The sequence below is a fragment of the Drosophila innubila genome, assembly GCF_004354385.1.
Source record: "Drosophila innubila isolate TH190305 chromosome 3L unlocalized genomic scaffold, UK_Dinn_1.0 0_D_3L, whole genome shotgun sequence".
Taxonomy (NCBI): domain Eukaryota; kingdom Metazoa; phylum Arthropoda; class Insecta; order Diptera; family Drosophilidae; genus Drosophila; species Drosophila innubila.
In genome coordinates, this window is record NW_022995376.1 from 17763079 (window position 1) to 17783152 (window position 20074).

Here is a 20074-nt window from a genome sequence, read left to right on the forward strand (position 1 = left end):
TGGCCACCTTGAACAAAAAAACGGTTCCCAATTTCAGCTCCAACAGAAAACAAAATATAAAAACGGCGCGCAATTTAATTTTTTTTAGATTTTATAAGAATAATTAAAAAATGACGATTTTATTTAAACTTAGATAAAATAAAGGTGCATTTTTTTATAAATTCTTTAAGTTTGATGTGCCTAAGAGAAGTTAAAAAGTGCAATTTAATTGAATTTTGATACCTTTTGAAAAGTAATAACAATTTAGAAATGCCAACCTGTTTTTCGTTGGGCTCATAAATTTTTCGTTTCCAACTAGAATTAACTTTTGTTTGTTTGTTTTCCAATTAGTTCCCATATTTGGGTTGATAAAACAGAATATATTTGTTTAGAAATAAATTTTATTCCGTCGCGTTATTGTTTGCATGATGATAACATACACATTTTCCATACACATTAGCATAATTGTACCAAAGAGCGCAACACACAACACTACGCTGATCTCAGACGGAACATGCTCCTCCTCCTCCTTCTCATTAAAGACGGCGCATTGTTTATTTGTCCTTGCTGTCGCCCTTGCCACCACGAATCCTACCGGTACGACGGGCAGCGATGAGACCGACCTTGCGACCAGCGGATGTGCCACGCTTGACTGTCGAGGCCTTACCAATATGTTGATGGTTACCACCACCGTGAGGATGCTCCACAGGGTTCATGGCAACACCACGCACCTTAGGCCAGCTGTTGCGCTTCACCTTGTACTTGTGGTAGGCACGACCGGCCTTCAGGATGGGCTTGTCGATACGACCACCGCCGGCAACGATGCCGACCATAGCACGATTGGCCGATGGCACAACCTTCTTGGCGCCCGAGGGCAGCTTGACACGGGTCTTCTTGGTGTCGGGGTTGTGGGCAATAACGGTGGCATAGTTGCCAGAGGTACGCGCCAAACGGCCACGATCACCGGTCTTCTCCTCCAGGTTGCAGATGATGGTACCCTCGGGCATCTGGCTCAAAGGCATCACATTGCCAATCTGCAGAGTAGCCTTGCGGCCGCAGTACACGAACTGACCAGTGTGCATGCCCTCGGGGGCAATGAACAGCTCCTTGCGGATCTTGTAGCGATAGGGATCACGGAAGTGAACGACGGCCAAGGGAGCGCCACGACCGGGATCGTGCACGATATCCTACAAAACACATATTATTATACATGTATATATATATATGTAGATATAGTGAAACTCACCTTGACGACGCCGCGAATGTAACCGGAGCGCTCAGCGAAGTCCAGGGAACGCAGCTTGGCGGCTCCCTTGCGCTTCTTGACGTGCGCCTTGAAGACGGAACCGGCGCCCTTACGTTGTGCACGAATTACGCGACCCATTACTACAATTGCAGAAAAATCAATTAATTCATTTATGTTTAGCCATCACAATTATTATGAGTCATTTTATCCCACACAGATTGCAGTATTGCACAAATATCATATGCGGGCGCAAGTTCAATGTTTATGTTTAACATATTGTTTATTATTTTTATTGGATGTTGCAGTCTGTGCATTTAATTTTTCGATTATCTTTTTAGCAGTCGACACCTACCGATGCTCGGGTAAAAAAGAAAAGAGAGAAGAGGAAGAGAGACGCAAATTGTCAAAGTTGTGACAGCTAGCGCTGCCAACTTCACGTTGTTTTCCGTCAGCTGCTCTGCCAAATTCAGTGTTGCTAAACCACTGCTACTATCGAAAATCGATAACAGCCCTCTAAATGTATGTAACGGACGAAATTTTAAATTTTAGTTGATGCAAATTTTAAAATGCAACAACTTTGAAATTAATTAACATTTTGATTCAAATTTAAAATTCGAAGCTCGAAAAAAATATATATAAGTTTTAATGAAGGTTTGAAACTCGTCAACCTAAGGTAAGTTAAAAATTAAATTCTAAAAAAAAAAATATATACATATTATAAAATCGAGAAAATTTCAAGAAAAATTCTGCAAAAATTTAAAAAATTCTAGCTTCAAAAATAAGAAAAATTTCAATTTTGTAAAATTTTCAGAGCTGCAACTAAATTTTTTATTTTGATAAATTAGAACAAGTTGCCAGATCGGGAAATTTATGTAGGGTGGCAGCGCTTATATCAGAATTAACGGTTGTAAACAAAGCGTGTTTGGCACATAATAAATAAATATGACTTCAAATTATAAAAGATTTGTACAGCTACTGCTTGATCAGAAGCAGCGACTTCAACTGCAGCAGGACGCGTCGCGGAGCGTGCCCGACTCAAATGAAGAAGATTAGGAAGAGGAGGCGCCAGAGAAAACTCCAACGCACAGCAAAGCACAACGTAAACAACGCAGAAAGCGTGCAACAATCCTAAAAAAGGACAACACTTTAAGTTGCAAGAATCGGAGTAACTGCGTCATCGACCAGAGAACCTGTGTGATTGGCTGCTTTTGCCGTGTCCAGTAGGAAAGCGTTGTCACAAATGGTGGACAACAAAGCGGGTAGAATCATCATGCAACTGCGAACATTGTTGCCGGGAGATTTGCTCAATGCAGAAATGTAAAACTGTTTTTTTTTTGTTTATTTTTTTGTTTTTTAATTTTGAGATTATATATATAATAATTTTTTTTACGATTTAGATTTACATTCATTTCTTCTTCATCAATTTACTTGTTTTATTTTAGAAATAAAGTAAGCATTTTATTACTAATTCGGTTTTTAATTGCATTTTAGTGCATTTTGTTTAAAGAACATTATTAAATATGGGGGACACGGGGGCATGCATTTATTTTCTTTTATAACACAAAAACAAACAATATTTTAAATATTTATTTTTCATTGAGACGGGTAGGTTTTTCAATTATTGTTTTTTTCTTTTTATCTTAAGGGAGGGACGCACATGAGAAAACAACACAAAACAAGGAAGAATAATTCATAATTTTAGCATTAACTGCCATAATAATTTGACATATGTATTGCAAGTGGTATTTGCATTTTGCGTTTGATGTGTGTGCCGATTGATAGAATAATGTTATAGAATTTGTATATTGCAACGTATCCATTTTAATTATTTAAGCACACATGAAATGTGATGAAAAGAAACACAAAGGAAATTGAAAATCATTGAAATGCACAGCACACAAGCGGAGAGTTTGTCACCATAATTAATTGAGTTTTCAATTTTAACATGCTAGCTTTTTATAGAGAATTTCGTTTCATCATTTTTAGTTCTGTATAAAAGTTCAGTAAAAAATGCAGCTTAACTAGGTTCATCAAATTCTTCCCTCCAATCTTGTTTTTGTTTTTTGTTTTTTTTTTTTTCGTTATCAAGGTAAGTAGTTGTCTTCAAAATGACATATTTATGTAATTTGTAATTTATGCATTCATTCAATCAATTGTTTCATAAGTAGGTTCAAATTTCGTTTAGCTTGCTTTATGCTTGACTCTTCATCTAAATTTGTTAAGCATTTGTTTGTGTTGCTTTCTGCTTTTCTTGCTTTTTGTCTCTTAATTTACACATAAATCATCAATCATAATTGTTTCGGCATTTGCTTTTTTCTGCTTATAACATTTCATTTTCTGTATCGCTCAGCATTTCTATAATATTTATTTGCTTTCTATCACTTAGTTTTTACAATGGCGCTTTTTGTTTTTGTTTGTTTCATTTCCTTTTAATTTTCATAAAAATGAGCATACAGAGATATTAATTTGAATATTAATTTACATATATAAATGTAAATGTTGCTTTGCTTTCATTTTGCACTAGCTTAAAACGCACAAATAAATTCTAATAGATTGTTATCAAGAACAATGAAAAACTAATTGCATTTTGCTCACAATTCGATCATTATCTTCGATATACGCACGTTTCTTCTTACGTCTTCTTCTTCTGTTTGTTTTGCTTCTTTCTTTTGTTTTTGTATCATTTGATTTTTGTTTATTTGCTGCGTTGCTTTTGCTTGCTTTAACTTAAGTTTAACTTGTAGGCAAATAATAATAAGTAGAAAAAAAACAGCATGCACACAATTCTAAAATGACATTTGAAATGAAATTGCGGTGTGTGTGTGTGTGTTTGTGGCTGTACGTGGGTGTGTGTGCATACAAATAAACTGCTATTTATGTAGTTATGTAACTTCATTATACATATGTATGTAATGTTTACATTAAAATGCTGTTACGATAAAACAACTTTTTATTTGCTGTTCGTTTCTTCATTAATGGAAAAGAAAACCTCGTCGAGTGAGCTTTGAAAATTTCTCGCGTTTTTCTAAGCATTTGTTTTTGTTTTTTATCAAATGCGTTACTTAACGATTGCTTAAAATTGTGCACTCTCAATTTGCGTGAGTTTAACTTTATAGCACATTTACTAATTGAAACGTTTCTTGTGGTGAATTTTCATAAGCACATCATCACGTTCGTGTGTGTCTGTGTTTGTGTGTCAGTGTGGTGAGTTTCTTGTGTGGTGTGTATTATGTATAGGATGTTCTCACTTATAAATTATGCACTTTTCACTTAAACGAGCTAATGTTGTGTGTGTGTGTGTGTGTTTTCTTTAGATATTTGTTGTTGTTGCTGTTGTTTAGCTTGTTGTAAAAATAAGAAGAAAATGTTGTTTTATATTGAATGTTGTTGGATCATCAGTTGCCAGTTGGGATGCTGTTGTTGTTGGGCACCATTTACCAATTGGCCATTCCTGGCTTGTTGAGCGTCATAAAGTAAATTTGACACGATGAAGCACCTTTGGCACTGCTGAAGAATACTTTGTCATTGCGCTCGCAAAGGAATTTCAAGCGTTGCGCCTTCTTGTGCATAAACACACCATCCAAATGGCCGCTCTCAACCGAACGTATCTAAGGCATAGAAAAGAGAGTAGTGAATTAAAAAATTGTTTCCACAACATACACGTTTATGGTACGCACCTCTATTGCTTTATTGCCCCAGCCCATAATTTGTCCAGTGCCTATGTAGGCTACAGAGGTGGGCATCTCACCCCACTGCGAAAATAAAGAAGAGATTATTTCAAATAACAGCTTAATCCCATTAATTTTAAGTAGGAGCAGTAACTGTAAAAGCAATCATTATAGGCTATATAATAAACATTACGAAATAATGATTATATGATGATTTATATGGATTTTCATCAAACTTCAATGCAGAATAAATTAAGATGACAAACCATGATCAAAATGACATTCCACTTGAAAATCGGTAGAGTTTTGGCAAAGCTATGACAGTTCGGAATTGCTTAAGCCTCTGACCTAGCATCTTTACAAGTCAAAATATTTCTTAATTTTCACATGATTTTTTGAAGAAAACGAAAGGTCTCAGAACAAAATTTAAAGTACGATAAAAGGAATTTATTTATAAAACTACTCAAAATTAATAATTATCATTGTTGAAAATCCATACAAATCATAATTCAAAAAACATGGCGAAAATGCAAAGATTTTATGGTTTTATATATCATGTTAGGTACTTAACAAATAATTCTAATTTTTAGTTTTTACTTAAAAATATCAAAATTAAATTAATATGTAATTTTTCATAAAATAAACCTTGTTTCTTTTTAAAGATTTATTTTTAAAATATTAGTTCTTTTGCCTATTGAATTGGGTTACTTGCCTGCAGCACAATGTTCTTGGATACCCGTCCGGCAGTGTTCACATAGACGCCCTCATTGTCATAGCACAGCAGTAGTTGCATACCATTTGAGTTTGGAAGCGCCACAATACAATGCGGAATGATAGCACCCTGAGTCTGTGTGTTGAATTTCACATTTACAGGGTATGTCCAATCAGTTTGGCATGCGGCACTTACATGCTTAGGAAGATATATATCGTATACTTCAGCCGAGTCTAAATCAACCGCATGGAAACCCTCAGCGGAACCATAAATCACTTTCAGTCTCGACTGATCCTCAATTGTGAGATCGACCAAAAGGGGGCGGTGTTCCAGTTCACCAAAATTCTAAATAAAATATACAATCATAGATTAAAAGTATAAATTTTGTATTAAATACATGAAATAGATACGCACCTTAAATGCCATAAATTTGTGATATGGTTTGGGCGCCCATGCATAAATTTCAATCGAGTCTTTTAATGCAATCACTAGGAACTTAATCCTCTCGTATTTGACAATCTTAAAATGTACAGCACCTTGTAGATCACCCACATTTATCCAGCCATTGCGACGTTCCACTTGCTATAAAATTGAATTAATCAAATGTGAATTGAAGTGAGTTCTGTTTAGGATTCTCAACTCACATCAGATAGACCATCGGTGCGCAAGATCTTGGACTTTAGCCAGGATAAGTAATAGACGCGCACCCGATTCTTTTTGCCCGATATGGTTACCAATATGTTTTGACCCTCTAGCACCTCCATCTGTTGGAAACGGCGACGCGAGATGAGCTGATAGACCTGTTTTAACATACATAATTTGATTTTAAATTAATGTTTATTGGTAATGTTTGAAGGATCTTACCTTGCCCTGACCGGAGCGATCGAGTAGCATGAGTCCATTCTCTGTGCCAATCAGTAAATTGACGCCCCAAAGCGCTGCACAGAGTATCTCCGAATTGAAACGCTTCTTATACTTACGTATCTCGGGCGTATCATTGGCCGCCTCATGAGATGTGGGCGTCACATTCACATTGACGGTCGACTCACGACGTGTCGGACCCGAGCCGCCGGCACCGAAGCCAAAGGTGAGAAAGCTGCGTTGTTTCTGTTGCAACGCAAATGCGTGTGGTGGCAAGTGTGAATTGGAGATGGAAGACGTTGAGGGGGAGGCGGAGGCATTCAATGTTGGAGTCAGGTGTAGAATGTTCGCGGAGGAGGAAGAAGCAGATTTATGCAATAAATTAGTAATACTGCTGGAAGAACGCGTTTTACTAATCGAATTCTTTGGCGAATTTTGGCGAGAATTCGATGTCGATGAGGTCAGCGATATTGTTGACTGTGGTGAATTATTACTGCTAATAATTACACCACCAACAACGCTGCCGCCGCCATGACCGTGACCGCCGACGCCGACGGCGACGCCTCCGGCGCTGCAGCTGCTAGCGATAAACGATTTCGATGGCGTGGAATGCACGGATGAACTAATGGCCGCTTGATACTTTATTTATCATATTGATTGGATACATTGATTCATTGATTGATTGATTGATTGATTGATTGTTTGTTTGTTTGTTTGATTGGTTGGTTGGTAGGTATTGTTTTTGGTTTTGTATTTGTATTTGTAATTAAAGAGAAAAGAAAATAGAAAAAGTGCAAGAAAAAAATTTAAATTAGTCTTCGAGTTTGGCAACAAAAATAAATTCATTAATAAATTAAACATGCTAAGGGAAGAGGGTAGTGTGTGTGTGTATCTGTGTGTGTGTGGGTGGTTAAATATTGAGTGCTGCTTAAGCTAGCGACAATTAAAATAAAAACATTAGCCAAAATATACATTTACTTGTATTAAGAGTAGTTGTAGTTGAATACTGTTAACGATTATAATAATAGTTATAACAAATAAAAACAAATGAAATGTGATTAGTCTTTCCCCAGAGGCCAATGATAAATAAAATATAGAAATTTATCTGTGTATGTTTGTATGTATGTAGGTGTGGGTGTGAGTCAGTAGAAAAACAATAAGAATGAAAAAGGTTTATAGTAAAGCTGTAATTCCACCTCAACGGGAAAAGCTCTAAATTATTTATTTGCTTGACAAAAGACTCGAAATTATGAAAACAGAAATAATTTCGGATGAGATGAAAATAACTATGTAATTTTAAAACAAAGAGTCCAGCCATCGCTGCGCCTCTGTTAATTTGTTTATGTTTACAGTGGGTTAACAGCAACGCAGCGAACAAAATGTTAGTGACAGTGACATGAGGCTGGTTGCTATGCAACGCAATTTGAATAAAAGAGCAAGAGAAATGGCAGCCACAGTGGAATGCAGTGCATTATCCGGCGAGCAAAAATTATAAAGTACATTTATATATAGATAAATTTGTATTATATACAAAAAGGAAAATTTTTAAAATGAGAAATTGTTGGGAAAATAAAAACTATACACAAAAGTAAATGTTTTTTATTGGATTTGTTTGGTTGTTGTTTTGGGGATATTCAGATTTTTTAGAGAGAGATTTTTTGTGTTGATGTTGGAAACTATTGCTGTTGTTGTTTTTCATACTTACTATTGTAAATTTTGGTTTGTTTGTAATTGATTTGTATTTTGTAATTTGTTAGAATATATCGTAGTGGCCATCAGCTCAAACGTTGCGGAAAGACAAAGCACAATTAAGAAGAAGAAATTGTTTGTAACGTTTTAAATTTGGTTTTGGTTAAATTTAAATTGATTACGTTTTGATTCATTTTTAAAATACTGAATTAAATTCATGCATTTGTAAAATCAGCGAATCGCATGCACTTTTTATATAAGTAACTGTATATTTTTTATTTTTCGCATATTGTTGGCCAATTTAATTATATATTTTTAATTTTTATGGATATTTTATTTTTCGTTACGCGCTCTTCATAATAAACTTTGCTCCACGTCAAAGAAAATTGTTTATGCTAAGATATTTCTTTGGATTAGTTACATTTATTGGTTAGGTAATTTTGAAAAGATCAGTATAATTTTGTATAAAGCACATAACTAAGATAGAAAACAAATAAAAATAATAAACATGTAAACTTTTACGAAAATATTGAAATGAATTCATATTTTTTGTCTATATCAGAAATTTATTTGAAAAATTTTCAAGTAATGCTAGTTATTGACCCAGTGTACAAATAACTTTGACATGTTAACATAATGTTAGGTGCTTAAAAAGCAAAAATATTGTGAACTTTGTTTTCTTTTATGTTGGTTAATTATTTATTTGTAACCCACAAAGGCAAAAGAGTTGAGAATGACATAGACAATGAATCGATTTATAGTTTATTCTCTCGCTGTTTCTTTTTGATTATGCATGGGACAGACAACAAAGCAAAAAATTGAGGGGGCGTTTTAATGTTATTATCACAGTAAAATATAACAATAAAAAACAGAAACTCGCAACTGGATAAAACAGAGTTGAGTTGAACGCACAAAACACACAATGAAAAATCGAGTCGATTGATAAATACGAGTATTAATGGGACTCGGGCGCTACTCACCTCCTCACTGGATGATTTATCGTGGCGCGGTGGCGTTGCCGGCGATGCCTGGCTGAGTAGATCGGGTAGAACACTGCTGGTGCGGGTGCCCGGGGTACCAAGGCCGCTGTTGTCCCCTCCAGCACCGCTCCCGGCTACACCACGATTCTGTCAGGAGAGAGAAAAACACAAGCACACATATGAGAAAAGTTAGCAATCAAAAGTTTTAAATGGTGGCAATAAATTTGAAAACGAACATTTGAAAATGAAATTAAAACGAGAAATGGGTTATAAATGCTTTGAAAAGGTAACAAAACAAAAAGTAATGAATAAAAAACAAATTGAAAGAGTCGTAAATAGATAAAGAGAGAGAACAGCAGAGCAAAATGAATGCCAATGAGATACTTAAGAATACTTGAGATGTGTCCTCAAACAGGCCTCAATATTTCCAACGTTTAGTTTAACATTGAAAAGCTTACCAACTAAAACAATTTAAGTTTTCAATATTTTTCGTGGGAGGAGGTCTTCAAAATTGTTTTAAAGCTAAGACTCATAGACATAAAAAGCACTTAAAATTAGTTTAGTTTTGTTAACGCAACTTTTTGAGGGGGTTTCACAGCTCTGCGCAGCAGGCAAAACGTTGTTCAAATTGCAAACATCACAAAACTTGCTTCTTTTTTTTATAGGTTGTTTAAATTAACAATTAAACTTCAGACTAACCAAACCAACAAACTTTCCAATTACATACCATAATAGTTCAATTTTTATACAAAGCTTTAAAACAATTTTGAGCAGAAGAAATGAATTTTGGCAAAGCTAAGCAAAAAGCATGTTATTTAAATTGGAAATTTAGAAATAGAAAGATTTTATGAAACCATTGTCTTGAGCTACTCCAATCTTTTAACAGAATCTTAAGGAATAATTTTTGACAATTTTAACAAGAACTGAACTTTAATATCATTATAATTTTCTTAGGGCAGATAAAATTTTCTAAACATTTTATGCACATAGTTCTATTAAATAAACTTAGTTCCAGCAAAATTCCTTAATATAACTCAATCAGAGGCTAAGTTTTTTCCTTTCCATACTTTCACACTGCCAAGACTTTAATATACAGTAAAACGATGAGATAATGACATTATTTACAGGTATAACAATAAAAGCTTACGAGTTAAGCCTGCAAAATTTTGAGCTTAATGCTATTATATTTTGTTTTGTTTTTTTTTTTTTAGCATCTCATTAGCATTCGATACATTTGCTTTGATGTGTATAGTAAAATTATTTACAGACGATGGTAAAATATTGTTGTTGATACTTAGATTTGACCGACTACCAATTAGAAAGCAACACCTTAAAATGTATCTTAGTATGCATATTATATCAAGATGTTATAAATCAAGCATTAAATTGTCTATTAGTCACTTTCAAAGCATACCGCTCTACACACACGAGTCTTAAGTACAAGTAGTATAAATGTTATTGTTATGTTACTAATTAGAATTAGTTAATTTATCTATTTAATTATTTCGATGGTTCTTAGACAAAATAAACAAGTTTGCCAAATGCAATAAAAAATAATAAACATGCTTGGGAAGGTCAAAAGCAAAGGAGGATAAGAAAATATACATAAATGATGATAAATCGCAAATGAATTCATATATTTTTTTTTGTTGTTTGATCATTCTTTGTCTTTTTCAATCAGACGCACTGTTATTTACGAGCTGTTAGTGCAATGTTATTAACAGAATGCGGCATGTTAGCAGCTGCGTGGGCGATGAATTCTGATGAGAGAGCATACAAACAGAGATGGAAAGAGAGTGGGAAATATGCGAGAGAGAGAGAGCGATGCGTATTCGTGTGTGTGTGTGTGTGTATATGCTGTTGTTGGTGTTGCGGTGAGTATGGGAATTCTAGCCAAATGGTAAATTTTATTTGCATTACGCTTTTTTTTCTTTGGTTTTTTTTTTTTTGTTTTGCTTTCAAGTAGTTTGGTTTGGTTTACGTTTCTGGCGCCAAGACAAAACACAATAATGAACGATATATTTAATTGATTTTTCATCTGTTGCCCTTTGTTCTTTGGTTTGTTTGTGGATGCGTGCGAGCTGAGAACGTTTACCTGCTGCTGCTGTAGCTGCTGTTGTTGCTGTTGTAGCTGCTGTTGTTGTTGTTGATGTTGCTGTGCACGCGCTGCTGCATTTTGCAGCACAATTACAGACTCAGTCTTTTCGCGACGCGGACGCAGAAAATCTAAATTAGCCCAACTGGATTTCGTTGGTGCTGCTGCTGCTGCTGCAGATGTAGTTGTTGTTTTTGCTGCTGCCGCTGCTGTGGTTGTTGCTTTTGCTGCTGCTGCATTGTTGCTGCTGGCAGTGGACGTTGCCGCTTTGGCTCTGTTAGCAGCATCCTTGCTGTTGTTGCTGTTGCTGCTATTGTAAATGCTGTTCCTTTGGTACACGGCACTTGCACGCTGCGCCTGAACAAGCGACGGCGACTGCAACTGTGCATTGTTGCTGCCGTTGTTGTTGTTGTCGTTGCTTCTACTGCTTAGCACTGCAGAGTGACGTTTTGTTAACGGGAAAAAATCGGAATTTTCACGTCGAAAACTACGCACAAAACTTGGCAACTTTGAGTCAGACTCTTGACGTTTATGCTGCGGTTGCTGCTGCTGCTGTGTCGAGTTGTTGCTGCTGCTGCTGCTGCCGCGCTCTTTGGCATTGCTGGCGGCAGAGGAGGAACTGGCGCCCTTTAATGGCTGATAACCCTTTGGAACTGGACGTGCTATGGCTTCGGCAACGCTTGCCCGCTGCAGCTTCGCCTCCACCTTCAATGTGCTCAAATATGAGCTACGATTGAGACTGGCTGTGGTGCTGCTGCCGCTGCCGCTACCACTGCTGCTGCTTGCACCACCAACAGCACTGCCATTGGGTTTCTTTGGAAAGAATTTATCAAAGTCCCAGTCACGCAAAAGTTTCGCTTCGTCGCCTCTTTTAGGCGCGTGCGATGTGGAAGCGGATTTTTGTAAGCGATTTATGTTTTGTTCTAATTTCTGTTTACAGTTGTAGTTGTAGTTGATGTTGTTGTGGTTGTAGTTGTAAGTAGCAACGCAAGAGAAGAATTGTTGTTAGGGTTTTATTCGGTTGCATTACTTGTTTGTTTTTTTTACTAAAGACTAAGTTGTTGTTTCTTACATTTTCTACACCCAGATAAAAAAAAGGTAGACCCCGATCTGTAGCATGGAAAGTTTTTCATGAATTCTCTCATTGCATTGCATTCCATATAATATTGATAAGATATTTTGGGTATTTTGTATTTGTGTTGCTTTTGTGAGGGTGGGTAATGCACAGTGTGCAAAGGTGTTTACATACATAAATAGTAAATATGTCTATCAGGTGACGTATGACTTGAAACCAGTTGGATGCATTTAATTGCCGCCTGCATTCAATTTATTTTTTTTTTATATACAATAGATATATATTTTTGGATGCATTAGAGCTGAAAAACTATTTTTAAGAATTTTTACATAGTTGTAATCGATAGATTCAATGAAAAAATTTATATGAAATCCATCGATATTTCCAAGTAGCAAACGTCCAAAATTATTATCAGCATAAATATTTAAATATTAATGCTAAATATAATCGGTTAAGAATTTAAATAATTTATCGATTGTTTTCCAGCTCTAAAATGTATGCATGGAAAGTGCCCGTGTAAACATACTATGCACCAGTGCGTATCACAATTTATACAAAAAAACCTTGATAGGGATCGTCCGAAATTCGTTTGAAAATAAATCAAAATGAACCAAAAATCATACTCATATAGGAGGTGTAGGTATATTTTATAAAACTTTATACAAAAGAAATTCACGGAAAAACGTTTCATACTGTGGTTTTTTTTACGAAACACACTAATCAAATTAAGTAAATATTTAGTATAGAAATAAGTATGTAATTGATAAAGTTTAAACTAGGCTCAATAATGAACTCGTTCTGCAAATTGGTTAATCAAATAAAATTATAGTAATTGCTGCAAAAAGTTGTCTAAATAGAGAACCACAACCATCCAAATTGTTTTGTTGTTGTTGATTTAATTGACTAATATTAATAAATAATTGTTTTTAATTATTTTATATTGCTTTTTCTATAGTTATTTTTACCTGTAACCCTACGAAAGCTACATAATTACAATTTGTACAGCTGCCTAAATTTCCCTAAATTAAACCCTAATTCTTATCGATGTATCTCAGTAGAAAAATATCTCAAAGAAATAGAAAAAAATACTAAAAACTAAACTTAAAGAAATGTACTAAAAGAAACTATAAGTCTAGTTATTAGTTGTAATAGATAGATATTTGAATTGGGAGGGTACTTACGCGCTTCATGATCAGCGTACGGTCTCCGGCTTGATCATCGTCATCCGGCGTCGGTGGCAAGGGTCGATTGGGTGGACCACCGCTGCCGTGAGTCAACGGTGTGGTCGTTGTTGTAGTTGAATCCTCCGAAACGGGTCCCAGGCCGGGCCTATATGAAAATTCGGGTCTGAACAAAACAAAATCCAACGAAAACAAAAAACAAACAAGGCAAAACGCAAAAAACGGGCGGCATTTCCAAATTTATAATTTAAAAATGACATAAATAATGTGAGGAAGTGAGGATGGTGACAGGTAACAAATAACGATAATAAAGTGAGAGAAATTTAAGAATGTTGTGAATTTAATTGTATACCAAATGTTCTACATGAATCGTTCATGTTTCTTATTTAGTGCTCATTTAGTTAAGGTTTGTTTTTACTTATCTGAAAGCAAAGAATTCTACTTAAGGTAACTCAGAGCTTGATCTAAATTTGCAGTTGAGTTTTAAAGATACTTCACAGTGATTTTTTTTTAAACAACGTTGGATGTGAAACTTATAAAGTGAAGGAAACTACTTAACAAATTTATGACTCTCATAATATAAATAAGATCGATGCAAATATGCTGTCTGCTACTTTACTACTAATGCTGATAGTTTATAAGAAAATTTTTTGTATGTCTGTAAAGTTTTTCCAAGATTTCTTCCCTTTTAGTCGGATTATAATATAATATATTTGTTTTTATAATTTCAAGTATTTTTTATATCAATCTTTAAAGATTAAATAGGGTATATATCGAAGATTCAAAATGTTTATATGCATGAATGCTATTGATTATTTATTTAATTTCAATAATAAATTATTAACTACCTGAACTATAGAGTAAGTGGCTAATCTTTAGCATAGTTAGACTCAAAAAATCTGCAAATATTCCCTGGTAAATAACAACTCCGTGATGTGCGCATTTTGCAAGAAACATATTAACTGTACTGTAAGCTGCCACGCCTTTCGCCTTTTGTGTTGTGTCCATTTCAAGAAAGGAAAGGAGGTGGGTAATACTTACAGCGGTTTGGGCGGATCGCTGGCAAGAAGTGTGCCATCGTTGCGTGCCCGATCGTTGGGCTCATCCGGTTCGCTGTCCGAGTCGCTGCTGTCGAGTGGATCCAACGGATTGACGGGTTGCCCCAAATGATTGTTCGACTGCTGTGGCAGTGAAGCCGCCGGCTTGGATGATGATGATGAGGCCGATACACAGATGGCTCCATTGCCGGTTGATGCACCGGATTGTCGATTGTTGCGCGGTGGCGCCTCCGGTTGTGCCAACTGCTGCTGTTGTCCACCGCCGCTTGATGCTGTCTGTGGCTGCGGCTGTTGGGAGGAGACCACGCCCAATTCATTTAATTGTGCTGCTAACACATCTAAATGATCCTACAGGTTTTTTGTATTTTACAATTGATTGATTGATTTTCGGGTCAAGTTTTTGAATGCACACGGAGGATTTCAGTTTTATTTATGTGTGTGTTTGTATGTGTGTGTGTGTGTGTGTTGCACGTGGTACCACAGTGTATGTGTGTGTTGTTGTTGTTGTATTGTAGTTTCGGAGAGGGGGCAAATTCGATTGCATCGGGGTGGAACGAAAAGTAAGAGAGCATTAGACTGGTTTGCACCTTTCACTTCTTATAGATAAACAACAAACAGGGCCAAACATTAGAGAAAGCTCGGTTAGTTATTATCTATGGAACTTGCCGGGGTTAGTTTGATTTTTTAATCGTTTTTGGCATTACAAACGCATCAATCACAGCAACTCTTCTATTTATAGAACTGCTTTAAGAGTAGCAGCTACTTTTTTTTTGGGGTTAGTTGCATATGGAAATTGAAAGTGTTTTTGGAAGATTGTTTTTGTTTTTTGTGGATTAGTGGGCACGTGCATTGGAAGTGGTTATAACGGAGTTACGAAGGTCTATTTAGTGTTTTTGTGGCATGTATACCTCCATTCAAGTAGTACATTTTTTTATATTTCAACAATTTCGACAAGGGTTCCAAAAATGGGGAAGTTACATATTGATAGACTCGTAAATCAAGCATAAAATACACATACATATAAAGGAAAGTTTGGACAGTCACAGTGAAATGGATAGATAGAGTAAGAGAAAGAGAGAGGAGCGAGCGAGCAGGCTACAACTGAAAATGATGAAAAACATACCTCAGGTCTCCTTGGTGGTAACTGTTTATGTTTCATTGTTTGTTGAGTGTTATATTGGTATTTTTTTTATTGTGTTTTTTGTTATAGTGTTCGGATCGGAGCAACGGGATGATGAACATACAAGTATTATAAACACGCACACACATGAGCGAAATCATAAGGTCGATATATTGTTATATATTATGTATTATGTTATGGTAGGCGCACAAAACATGAAAATAAAAGAAGTTCGAAAATCATATATAAATATACAATCGTACAATGTTCACATTTTACAGGGGGTACAAATTAAAAACTTTTAAAAGAGAGTTAAGAGCGGTGGGGAATTAAGCTACTGATGATCAATATGTCAACAGGGTCTAAAATACGGGTTATATTATGCTAAACTCAAATGGAATACTAAACTGAGTTGAACACTATTTTGGAACCACTCTAAAGATTTATTAAACTTTATTTTGAATCATACTTTCAATAGTGGTTGACATTTTAATGCAGATAAAGCATGATAAATGTTGGAACCTTTTTGTGAAATTTCCAAATATTAAAGATAACTTTAAACTGTATTTGGTAATATTCAAATTGGTTAGATTGATTAGAGTTTCCTGGGCATATCAGTTTCATATTATCACTAGCTATTCTTCCATTTCCCTAAGTAATTATATTTATCGCGAGTTTCCATTCAATATCAGTTGAAGTCATTGCTCTAGAGAATTTCTATTCAGTATAGTAGAGAAAAGAACATTGAAGATTTCCCCTTGTGGCCTTATCAGCCACAATGTTAAAGACCAAGCTGCACAGTTCTTGTAATCTCTATCTTGAATACGCACCGATGGCTTGAAATTGTTCTGCGAGCTGCGTTGTTGTTGTTGCTGCTGTTGCTGTGGCGGTGTTTGAGCCGCGGGCTCGCCGCACTTCGGTGTCGGTGGCAATGGCCGATTGGCATGTGGTGGATCTGGCACCACAATCAAACGCTGTGGCAATTGTGGGCGTGCTGGCGGACCAGGTTCCTCAATCTGCTGACGCTGGACATAAATTAATAAGAATATCATAATTAGTTGAAATTAACTCAAGGAAATTACTGTATTGAATTGATCACTAACCGATGGTGGTTTCTGTTGTCGATTCGCCTGTGGCTGTTGAGCCTGTGCCTGTTGTTGTGCCACTTGCGCCTGTTGCGCTGCATGCGCCGCTGCGGCTGCTGCCGCCGCCTGCTGTTGTTGTTGTTGCTGCTGTTGCTGGTGCAGCTGCGCCTGGGCAGCGGCATGAGCAGCCGCAGCTTGAGCCTGCGCCTGGGCAAGCAACTGATGATGCTGCTGCTGCTCGGCAGCAATGCGACCCTCTTGGATCTGCTGGAAATTGCGACGCAATGTGTCGCCACCCGGCGCCTGGATTATGGAACTGGGCTCACCCGGCAGCTGCGGCTCATCGTCATCATTATCAGAGCCGGAGTAGCGATAATCTTCGCGTTCCTTCTCCTGCTTGCGTTTCTTGCAGCGATCGATGTGATCCTTCAGCTGGATGCGCACCTGTCGATCCGTTGGTTGATCCTTAATGAACGCATGCTTCAATAGATTCTCGGTGTAAGGCCGCTGGTGATAGTCCTTCACTGTGAGTGAAAGTGAATTAATTTGTATGATTCAGAAATCTTTCATGCTGTGTTAATATTGGGAATTAATGCTTAATCAAAAAAATATATTAAAATGAATTAATCGTTACTTAATAGGATATATCGTTGGTCAAGTAATTGTTGTGACAACAAAACATATATTATTAATAAATAATAGATTTTTCATTAAATTTAAATTGATCTACTAACCAATAGCATTGTTTTATTCTTTGCACAATAAAATATGTGAGTTCTCTTTAATATTGTCGAAACAATTGCAATATACTTTTATTTTATCCCGACTGACTCACCTAGCACCGTATCAATGAAGCCGTGAAACTTCTTGGACCATTTCTTGGATTTGAGACGTGGTGGCGAATTGCGTGGAATCAAGAAAAGTGCACGCATTGGATGCAAATCGCAGAGCGGTGGCTGTGACTCAGCCATTTCCAATGCCGTGATGCCGAGAGACCACAGATCGGAGCGATTGTCATATGTGGCATCGGGATTCTCATCGCAGGCAATGACCTCGGGTGCCATCCAATAGGGTGTACCTGTTCAAATGGATAACCAACCAGTTAAGCAGCTGATGACTCATTCTGCATTCTCATTCTGATTCTCAATTCTTACCAATGAATGTGTTGCGTCTGCCTATCGTGCGATCCAATTGTGCCGAGACACCAAAGTCAACCAGTTTAACCTCAGCATTATCTGTGAGGAGCACATTTTGTCCCTTGATATCGCGATGTATGACTTTGTTCGAGTGCAAATAGCTTAAGCCGCGTAAGATTTCACGGCAAATATATGCGATCCATTCCTCTTTGAGACTCTGGCCCTTTGTGGACTTGACCAGATCGGTGACGGAACCAGCGCCGCAATATTCCATAACCAGCCATAGTTGATCGTCTTTGCCCGGTGGCGATTTCTTAATGAAGGCTCCATAATAGGTGGCAATATTGCGATGATTTGAGTATTTCTTAAGCACATTGATTTCCAGCTTAATCTCCTCTTCTTCATCCTCGGTGACGTCCATCACCTTTATGGCAGCCAACTGACCAGTTTTCGTATGACGACCCTGTAAAATCATAAAAAGAAAATGCGAAAATTGTAAGTAGAGTTTTGTTTATCAATTAACACCCCCTTTTAATTGGAGGAAATGCGGGGGGAAATTTTCTCGACAATGATAGATTTCTGTCGCTGTTTAATGCACTTCAAGGGTCACAGACACTTGAACTCGAAACAACAACAACATTAAGAAATGTTGACCATGAGACAGACGTAGTCGACGTCTATAAACTACGTCACATAAGAAAAATAAAGCGATCATGTAAACAATAATTCAATGCAAATCAAACAATAGAACAGGAAGAAACGTTGCATCTGAAGCAGGAGCAAATCTTCTGTCTCAAGTGGCCAACGAAGTGTGAAAAATGGTTAACAGACAGTGAGGCGGAAGTCCATAAATGGTAAACGTTATTGAGCTGAGAATGGAAATCATTTAATGATTCAAGTAGGAGAATTTCACAAGGAATTGAAATTAAATTGTAACGAACATTGAATTGAACTGTAATTAATTTTACTTTTGTACTCAGGAAAAAAGACGATTATTCACTACAAATATTTCTTTAAAATTTAAACTTAAATTGTCATTTAAATTGTTTGCTTGTGATCTGGTTCAACTTTCATATTACTTTTTAATAAAATTAAAAAATAACGTGACTTGAATGCTGTTGCATGTTTCCCCTCAGTCAGTCAATCAAGGCGTAAAAATGTATTTCAATTAGCTGTCGGTTTAATCAAAATCATAAATTGATTGAGTCTGCTTAAGATTAAGTTGTCCTGACCGGTTTCACATATATCTTTTTTATGCTATTCTTTTCTGCCTGCCGTTGCAATGGAGTCCTCTTCGGTGTCTTTAAAAGCGACATAAAAGTCATTTTACATTTAATACAGTTTTAATTGAAGAGTGCAGCTCCAAGTCGCTTCGAGCAACTACTTCCATCTCTGCTCGTAATAAATCAAGTGCCTAACGAGAGATGATAACAATTTTCTAACTTGAAAGCAGAGCAAACCATGACGATGACGATGGTGGATAGTGAATGTTGGATGGGGTTGACTTTGAGAAGCTGTTGATAGTTGGAGCCCGTTGGTTTTATTGATTAGCCAGCGGGGGGCGTTACTGTGGCAGTTTCTATCAAAATGCTATTAAGCAGCAATTTTCATCTCTTGGCCAGCAGCTGTAAAATTGTAGTATCATCATCGTAGTCGTTGTGCTTGTCATATTCTAACGGTTGGCTGTGAAAAATGTTGCAGATTTTATGCAAATTAATGACATGCACTAATGGATTTGAAAACTATCTCTGAGGGAGAGAGAGAGAGAGAGAGAGTGAGAGAGAAAAGAAATCGATTGGCCATGGTAACGTATCTATCTCTGGCAGGTGCAACCAGATATGGATCATCATTGGATCGTATCCAGTTGCTCAGTTGCAAATAGCAGCAAGATTTTTCAAGCGAAATCAATTCAAAGCCCAGCGGCGATTGCCGCAATAAAAATACAAAGAAAAATATTTGTGAATCATTCACAGCACTCACAAGTCAACTCAGTCAGTCAGTCAGTTTAGCTGTAGTGCAAATAGAGCTAAGCAATCCAAGAAACAAATAAACAAACAGCACACAGAGACTTCGAATTTAACGACAAGCCTTTGGCCATATAAAGAGCGAACAACCCAGAAGAAGAAACTGCTGAATACGTCAAATAATTGAAAATATGTGCGAGTATATGATGAAAACAAAAACCAAAA

At 36.6% G+C, this 20074-nt stretch overlaps 2 protein-coding genes across 11 annotated transcripts in view; both read right to left on the minus strand.

Annotated features, from left to right (window-relative positions):
• Positions 1–362: 362 nt before the first annotated feature.
• Positions 363–1365, minus strand: LOC117786568 (60S ribosomal protein L8). Its single transcript, XM_034624896.1, has 2 exons — positions 1226–1365; positions 363–1166 (listed from the first exon to the last, which is right to left on the minus strand). Exons 1-2 carry the CDS (start codon positions 1361–1363, stop codon positions 534–536), a joined length of 771 nt encoding a protein of 256 aa, XP_034480787.1. The 5' UTR covers positions 1364–1365; the 3' UTR covers positions 363–533.
• A 1449-nt stretch (positions 1366–2814) lies between these two features.
• The window catches only part of LOC117788844 (mitogen-activated protein kinase kinase kinase kinase 4), a 34837-nt gene continuing 17577 nt past the window's right edge, over positions 2815–20074 (minus strand). For 4 of the 10 annotated variants that reach the window (XM_034627734.1, XM_034627735.1, XM_034627732.1 and 1 more), the window contains exons 4-19: positions 17904–18348; positions 17585–17827; positions 16768–17273; positions 16495–16689; positions 15668–15688; positions 14528–14892; positions 13487–13634; positions 11231–12160; positions 9136–9282; positions 6470–7105; positions 6250–6405; positions 6020–6187; positions 5801–5950; positions 5606–5740; positions 4903–4977; positions 2815–4833 (exon numbers count right to left, since the gene is read on the minus strand). In XM_034627734.1, coding sequence (XP_034483625.1) covers positions 4660–4833; positions 4903–4977; positions 5606–5740; positions 5801–5950; positions 6020–6187; positions 6250–6405; positions 6470–7105; positions 9136–9282; positions 11231–12160; positions 13487–13634; positions 14528–14892; positions 15668–15688; positions 16495–16689; positions 16768–17273; positions 17585–17827; positions 17904–18348 — 4494 coding nt within the window. In that variant the 3' untranslated portion in view covers positions 2815–4659. The remainder of the gene's footprint in view (positions 4834–4902; positions 4978–5605; positions 5741–5800; positions 5951–6019; positions 6188–6249; positions 6406–6469; positions 7106–9135; positions 9283–11230; positions 12161–13486; positions 13635–14527; positions 14893–15667; positions 15689–16494; positions 16690–16767; positions 17274–17584; positions 17828–17903; positions 18349–20074) is intronic. The other 6 variants (XM_034627736.1, XM_034627739.1, XM_034627738.1 and 3 more) reach the window with 6 other exon arrangements.

Coding starts and splice junctions, on each gene's coding strand:
- LOC117786568 (XM_034624896.1), bottom strand. CDS start 1,363: ATGGGTCGCGTAATTCGTGCACAACGTAAGGGCGCCGGTTCCGTCTTC. Junction 1,167..1,225: donor ACATTCGCGGCGTCGTCAAG/GTGAGTTTCACT, acceptor TGTGTTTTGTAG/GATATCGTGCACGATCCCGG.